The sequence below is a fragment of the Phaethon lepturus genome, unplaced genomic scaffold (genome assembly GCF_000687285.1).
Source record: "Phaethon lepturus isolate BGI_N335 unplaced genomic scaffold, ASM68728v1 C14067825, whole genome shotgun sequence".
Classification (NCBI taxonomy): domain Eukaryota; kingdom Metazoa; phylum Chordata; class Aves; order Phaethontiformes; family Phaethontidae; genus Phaethon; species Phaethon lepturus.
In genome coordinates, this window is record NW_010576286.1 from 1 (window position 1) to 7,807 (window position 7,807).

A 7,807-nucleotide genomic window follows, 5' to 3' on the forward strand; every position below is an offset into this window, starting at 1 on the left:
CCCCGGATATATGGTGTTGATATGGTAGGTATTGAGATATTTGACTTCCCTACCATCTGAATGTATGTTTGTGTGTGTGTGTGTATATTACATAACATAAACATTTTTCAGAAAACCTTCTGAGGTTTTGGAACATGGGAGAAGGAGGAACAAAAAGGAAATAATATTCGTTGTGTTATTTAGAAAAGAAAATTTGGGCCAAGGGATTCATGTAAAGTCAAGTTTGATATTATACTGTTAAGTGCAGTCTTAACTGATTCATTTTTCTCTGCAGATCAGATACGCTGCTACTTTGGTGAAACCATCGCGCTCTACTTTGGCTTCTTAGAGTACTTCACATTTGCTTTGATTCCAATGGCTGTCATTGGGATTCCTTATTACGTGTTTGCATGGGAAGACTATGACAAATATGTGATGTTTGCCACATTCAATCTGCTCTGGTCCACTGTGATACTGGAAGTTTGGAAGCGGATTTGCGCCATCATGACATACCGTTGGGGGACGCTGTTGATGAAGAGACAGTTTGAAGAACCACGACCAGGCTTCCATGGTGTCCTGGGTATCAATCCTGTCACTGGGAGGGAGGAACCAGTGTACTCGAGTATTAAGAGACAGATACGGATTTATCTGGTGTCCTTACCATTTGTGTGCCTTTGCCTCTACTTCTCACTGTACGTGATGATGATTTACTTTGACTTGGAACAGTGGGCTCTGGATTATCATGAAGAGAATGAGTCTAAATTCAGCAGCTTGATGCTCTTTGTGCCCAGTATCATATATGCTGTTGTGATTGAAATTATGAACCGTATCTATCGGTATGCTGCTGAATTCTTAACATCATGGGGTAAGAAAGTTGTTTATTCTTCTTCCCTAAAATTAGAATCCCAGATGTTTAGAATTTGTTTCTTTGTAGAATACATTACTGTGAGTTCTTGTTCAATGGAAAGCTAAAGAAATTTCCTGAAGTAGATTTTTACTGTGGCGTAAAAGAGATGGCCATTTTAGTTTCCTACATTTATTTTAGTGTTCTGAGACTGCAGTTTCATGTTTGGTTTAATTTGGTCTGAGTCTAGCATGCTGTCAAAAGGGGTGATCCTGCCTTCCTCCTCAGCCTCTCTCTGCTATTGGTGCAGAAGTCCCCCTTCCCCAATTTACCTCCTTGTTTGTCTGTATCTGCCATAGTGCTGGCAAAAGGGATGAGGTGAGACTGTGAGGATGGGAGCTCAAAGGTGTATGGCAGGAGGGGCTGTCCTGGCAGCTTGCATCCACAACTGAGTTTGCTGAATACATCTTTGTCTACTGATATATCTGTGCAGAGGACAGAGGCACTGAGATAATGGAACAAAATCTAAAACCACTAGCTAAATGTCATATGAGAGTATTTGTGTATGCTATATATATAACAAAGACTAAGAATTCACATCCCTATCAAAATATTTTCCTCTGGGCACTCTCAGAAGAGAAATGTTACAATAGATGGTCTTGTTTTCCATGTGCATGTGACTTATTCAACAGTGGGCCCTATGTTTTGTAATCTAACATGAAGATAGTGAAATATTAGTATTTGTTTTGAATTTTAGCAGTTCTATATACATGTGCAGTCAATTTCACACAAAGTTAATAGATGAAGCCAAGGGGAAGTTAAGTGGTTTGTGTAGCTCAATATGGCATACGTTTACAGGACAGAATCCAGGTTACTAAAGCTGGAGGCCCAGAAAATAAACCTGAGAAAGATTAAGCAAAAGGGAGATTGATGCCGAAGACAGAATAAAGAGAGATGTTGAAGTGGGGGCTGGTTATGCGTGCCAAAATGATTTGCTCAGCAAATTCAACTTGACAGCAGCAGTAGTAAAAGCAAGCAATTTCTTGATTTGTTTATGACTGTTCAAGGGGTTTTATCTAAATAATGACTTTTAATTTCATATCTAAGTTTCAGTTGACTGTTCTGTTTAATTTTTTTTACTGTATTGCAAGACAAAGCCTTTATGCAAAATGCCCAGTTGTGTTGATCAGGTAGACTAAAATGTCTTGAACAAGTAATCCCAAATTTGTTTTTAACATGGATTTTTTGGATTTAAGCTGATGTTTATATTCAGCAGCAACAGTATTTATTTAACTCACTACACTGATAGCTTGTGTCTTTTTGTGCTATCCAACATGTGTATGCTGCCATGGTGTGAATAGGATGAAGAGCTGATCTGGCTCTCCTCCCAGCTGGCATATTTTCAGCTAAGATCTGACTTAAACAGCTAAACAGGCAAAGCATAGGGAAGAATCGGGGGTTTTTTTAAGGACACCTCTTGCATGCATTTATCATGAGAACTGATTGTTTAGTGAAAGCTAAAAGTAAGAAATTGCATTCTGTCCCTTGAGTGCATCTTGCATGTGTCAGGCCCAACTTCATGCCTTTCAGAGTAGAACTCTGCTATTCTGTCCTCAGCGAGGTCCGTAGGTGACGGTCTTTCCTTTCAGCCTTGTTGGCACAGCTCATGCTAGTGTGCTGCCTCCACAGTTACTGCTTAGCCAGGGCTTTAAAGGTACAATCTGACAAAATAACAAAAAGAAATGGGAAATCTCCCATTCACTTCCCTTTCCTTCCATCTAGTAACCAGTCTTCCTCAAACATCAGCGTCTGACAGTTTATCTTGAATGAACTGAAAAAATCCTAGTTTTAGAATGAGTAATGCATCTGTTGAACTTTGTGTACTCTAGTCTTGCTTTAGAGCTTGGGGTCTGACCTAAATTCCTTAGTGATGGATGGGAGTATTTCTGTGAACATCTACTGGTTTTGAATCAAATCTGGTATTGTTATTTTTCATAATGTATTCCAATTAGTTTTGCATTTGTTCAGACAAAGAAAAACTGGGCACATTTTATTAAGTGTTAAGAATGATGGATGTTTTTTCTGTTATAAAACAGCTCTTCTGAGAAAGAAAGATGTAAAAGGAAAAACCTTTGCAGTAGAAAAAATACCAGAGTTGTAGCCAAAAATATGTATGTCAATATTGGGCATCAGGTTAGCTTTATAGGTTAAGCGAGATACTGGTACAGTATGAATTATTTTTGCTATAATGTGTTGGAAGAACCATTCCCCATAAACTATTAGCTTAGTTTTTAGATGGAGGAAAAATGCCTGTTTACGCTTTATATAGCAATGTCTAGTGTATCATAAGTGCTTCTGCTCTTCACTAATCAATAATTTTGTCTGTATTTTAGAAAATCACAGACTGGAATCTTCGTATCAGAATCATTTAATTCTGAAGGTTTTAGTGGTAAGTATGTGGCATAAGCAGCTTTTAACATTATTTAAAAAGAGCACTTGTCATGTGTTTTATTAGTGCTTTCCAGACGTTACCTCGCTGACTTACAATTTTGTTCATGGCCAAATACTACCACAAATATCAGAGCAAGCAGGATTTCTGTTGTGGTTGCAGTAACTGCTAGACTGTTTTGGATGCCTCTTTTTATAGTGGAGAGTTGAGTTTTTATTTGTATTGATTTGTTCTTTCATTAGGATACTGTATCTCTAAGTTTTTCTGTTAATTGATGTGGCCCTGTCTTCAACTGGGAACTATTCCTTTAACTTTTTGCGAGATTTTATGGTTAAACGTATTTTTAAAAGTTCATGTATTAACTTCCACCTGTACTAACATTCAGATAAGGCTGGAGATACATGTCCATCAATCTGCTCCTATACCCTTTATAGTATATACTGATCTATTTACTTTGTGGCACTGAACAAGTAGCATTTGTGTGTGTATGTATATATGTTTGCTTGCTCTTTTAGGTGTATATCCAGATGCAACACTGATTCTAAGAAACCGTACTGTAAATCTTGAATTCCCATATAAGATGTTCAGTAAAAGCAGTTGTAAAGATTGGCTGATTTTGAGATTTATTCTTGTTTCCTTTTTGAAAAGATTGTTTAATTCTCTTCCAGAGTTCCTTGTTTTTTTCCTCATCATGCTTTTTTTTTTTATCTGCTTGTTATCTTTTAGTTACTTGGTAATCTCTAGAGTTAAAACTAGAGATTTTTTCCCATAGGAAATTTATATAAAATAATTTTTAAAAATTATGAAATGTCAAATGCAAGCTGCCCCCCCCCCTTCACCCTATGAGTTGCTCTCTGCACTCCCCAATTTTTTCTGTGTTGTCCATGAGCTCCAAAAAAGGAGCTCCAGCATTGATAGCAAGTAGAAAACTTCAGTAGGAAACTGATTATGGTTTTTCAGGTACAATACTGTGATTATGTCTCATTTTAGAAGTAGGGAATATTTCTCTTGGTCATAAAACCTCTTGATTAAACATATAGCTCAACTAACATATTGAGGAACAGTTGTACATATTGAGAGAGATGTCTTCCAACACATATATTTTGGTAAAGTATTACTTTGAAAAAAAGCATTACCCTAAATTAAGATCAATATGTCCCTTTTATTGCATTACCTGTGGGGAAACTCCCAAAAGCTGAAAGTTAAGTAAAAGGTGATGTGTTTTTAATGTCCACATTTCATAACTGAAGTGTAGTTCTCTTTGTATACTGTGCTTTAAGAAAGCATTAAGCCTGTCAAATGAAAATCTGAATCAGACTGATACTGAAAAAGTTTCTGACTCAAGTTTTAAAAATGGTAAAGAAAATTTTAATGAACAGTTTACATCTGCATGGAAGCTATTTAGTCAAGGTAACTGTTAAGTTAGATTGTATTCTGCATTTGAACTTTTGTGTGAGTACTAATAAAAAATATTTTTATTTGTAGTTCAACTTCTTAAATTGTTTTGCATCTCTCTTCTACATTGCCTTTGTGCTGTTTGATATGAAGCTTTTGAGGCAGGTGAGTTCCAAGAATATCTTAAGAATGTTGTTGAATCTAGGAAAATTAAGGATTGATTGAAACAGGACTTTATTTTTTAATTGTTTTTCAAAAATATTAACTTGACAATGAATATATTTCATATATATTTTCTTAGAAACCCAGTTTCCATATTTCAGTTCCTCTAGCACAGTTGCAGAATCATAACAGAGTGGAGCAATTCTTTCCCTCTATATAAATAAGGAACTGTTTTCAAATAATTGATTATTCCTTCACACAGATGAGGTTAGAAAGTTTTCATTTGTTCCTTCTTTCCCTTTATGTTAGAAAATTGATTTCTCTGTACTGTCCTTAATAAGGGACTCTTGAGGATAGGGGAATGATTAAGTTTATGAATACAATGAGGAGCTGAGAACAAATAAAAGCAAAAATAATTTGTGGTTGGTATTTTAAATCAGCTTTCTGTTGTTAACATCTTTCAGGCTCAAATGCATGAAAATCTGGTATAAGGAGAATATTTTTGCTTTAAATCTAGTGAACAAAACAACAAGAGCTTCAAGATCTCTGTTCCTCTAAAGAGATCTCTAGCAAAACACTTGATGTATGTATACCAGACATGACATTCATGAAAATTCCTATATTTTAAGGTAAACAGCAAGGAAAAAAAATAGAAAAAAGTTCATTGTTTAGCTTTGTGATTGGTGTTTGCATATGTTAAGTGTGTATCTTTACCTTTCATTGGACTTTGCATACTGTCTCCAAGATACATCCAGATCTGCACAATATTTAGACATCTAACTCCTATTTTGTCCTTTTCAGCACATAGCAAAGGATGGGAACTAGAGCAGCTCTACTTTTCATACGCTATTTCTAATTTTGTTAGGCTGGCCTTCTTTTGTCATAGTATAATAACAGTGTTACTAGAATGCAAAAAATTGGAAATGATCATGGGTTTACCACAGTTCTATTAATTTTTACTTTTTTTTTTTTAACTTAAGAGCTTGGCGACTTTGCTGATAACTTCGCAGATCCTTAATCAGTTTGCAGAATCCTTGCTTCCTTACTGGCTCCAAAAGAGACATAAGAAGAGGATGAAGAAACGCATGTGTTTTCTGAAAACAGATACGGACCTGTCATTAGTCGAACAAGTCAACTTGGAGAAAGAAATGGGCACTTACTTTGTACGTTTCACTGTTGTAAAAGAGTTAAAAGTTTCTGGGCTGTATTTGGCAGAGACATCAGCCAGTGCAACCTAAAATATTTCTGGCTGGCTGTCCTGGTAGCGTATTTCCAGCTTCATCAATTTTACTGGTAGTGTTGTTTGTACATCTATATGGTGCACTGGATCAAGAAACTAATACAGTGCAGGATCCCAGTCACACCACCGCAAAGGGGTAGGAATGAACATCTGAATCTGGAGCCACCTAACCCCGTATCACTGGAAGAAGTATTTGTGTAATACGCCCTTAACTTCCAAGGGTAGCCTGAAGACTACGAGGATGGGTAGTCTGAAGGCTGTGAGGATGAGTAGACTGGCACAGGGAACAGGGAGGCTGTTGCTGATTTAGTTTGTTTTTGCAATGATACTGTTTAAACTGAGAGAGTGTGCTTCTGTCTGGGTGGGGCCAGAAATGGAGAGGGCAAGAAGAGACCAACTCTTCAAAGCAATACTACTGCTGGAAGCTCTTGCTTCCTGAAACTACAGCTGTGGCATTCGCTGTCTTTCTAGTTCTGTACCTGACCACCTCTTACGCAGTATAATTCTTAATTGTATTTAACAGATTCCATGTGATTCATTACTTGCAGTTCTAAAGGAATTGACAAAGTAGATGTTACTCTGTGTGTGTGTGTGTGTTAAGGCCTTGTAGACTGGCTGACAACTTGATCAGATGCTGCAGGCATAGACACAAGAGGCTTAAGACGGTATGATTTATACTTTTCACAGAATAAGAATTATATGTAGATAGTGTACCGTTTATGTAAAAGGTAGAGAATAGCTGTTTGAAATTTGGCATTAATACCGTGTAAGATTCCTCTCTTCCTGCATAAAGTGCCATGAAATGGAAAGAGGGAAAAGAAATACTACCTTTGCAGTTGAAAACTGGACAAAGGTTAGTACTTACATTCCTCCTTGGAATTTTATATGGGGGGAGATAGATTTAGAGAGCATGTCTATCCTTCAATGGAGGACACAGCAGAAATCTCCAAGTTAGAGCCTGTCTGGAGTACTAAATCAGCACAAGTCTAGCAGTGTGCCTGCAAATAGCCCAGCATAGCTCCAAAAGCTGTGTCTTGGCATCAGGTGTTGATAGGCCTGACCAAATAAGCTCTACCTTTTAGACCTGAGCTGACTTCTGATTTTCAGCTGGCACATACAACGCCAGTGTGGTGTCTTTTGAGTCACATTGCTCAGTGCTTCTTGTGCAGAGTTGGATCAAATGTGTCTGCACCTGTTCTAGGGTTCTGCCCTGAGTAGTTTTCCGTGGGGAACCAATAGGTCAATTGTAGATTTATGACTTTGCCTTGGAAGTGTCCAGTTCTAGCCTCAGGTTCAGTTCATGGTACTGTGTACTCAAAGCCTTAATTTTATTTTCAGTCTAAAGATTTTAATTGTGCTGTGCTTGTGAATGAATACACAATATTAGACCACTGATTTGTTTGCAAGCAGTGAGCTGTCAGCAGGCAAGAGTATTTCTAAAACTAAATCTGTCACAAGGGGGAAGCATTTGACTATCTTTAGTAGCTGAGGTGTTTAGCAGGACTCTTGACAGAATTTGATGTTTCAGACTCTTTTCCTTCCTCCACTTACTCTTTAATTCTCTTTTTTTGGTTGTCCTTTTTCTCTCACACTTTTCAAATCTCTAGCCCTTAGCCTGGTTTAAGATGTAAAAATAACCTGCAGTCATTTTTAAACTTGTTAAAAAGATTTCTGCTTCTGTAGCTCATTCTCCCTGAATGTCTTTGTTGATTCTGTTTCCTTGATGCAGTGATTTATG

The 7,807-nt window shown here is 37.1% G+C and overlaps 1 protein-coding gene across 1 annotated transcript; it reads left to right on the plus strand.

Annotated features, from left to right (window-relative positions):
• Positions 1-274: 274 nt before the first annotated feature.
• On the plus strand, positions 275-5,992 carry LOC104614128 (anoctamin-10-like; the record flags this gene model as incomplete). Its single annotated transcript, XM_010295682.1, has 4 exons — positions 275-844; positions 3,217-3,272; positions 4,758-4,832; positions 5,810-5,992. Coding segments are annotated over 4 exons (884 nt in total), but the record flags the coding sequence as incomplete, so codon positions are not given.
• Positions 5,993-7,807: the final 1,815 nt, after the last annotated feature.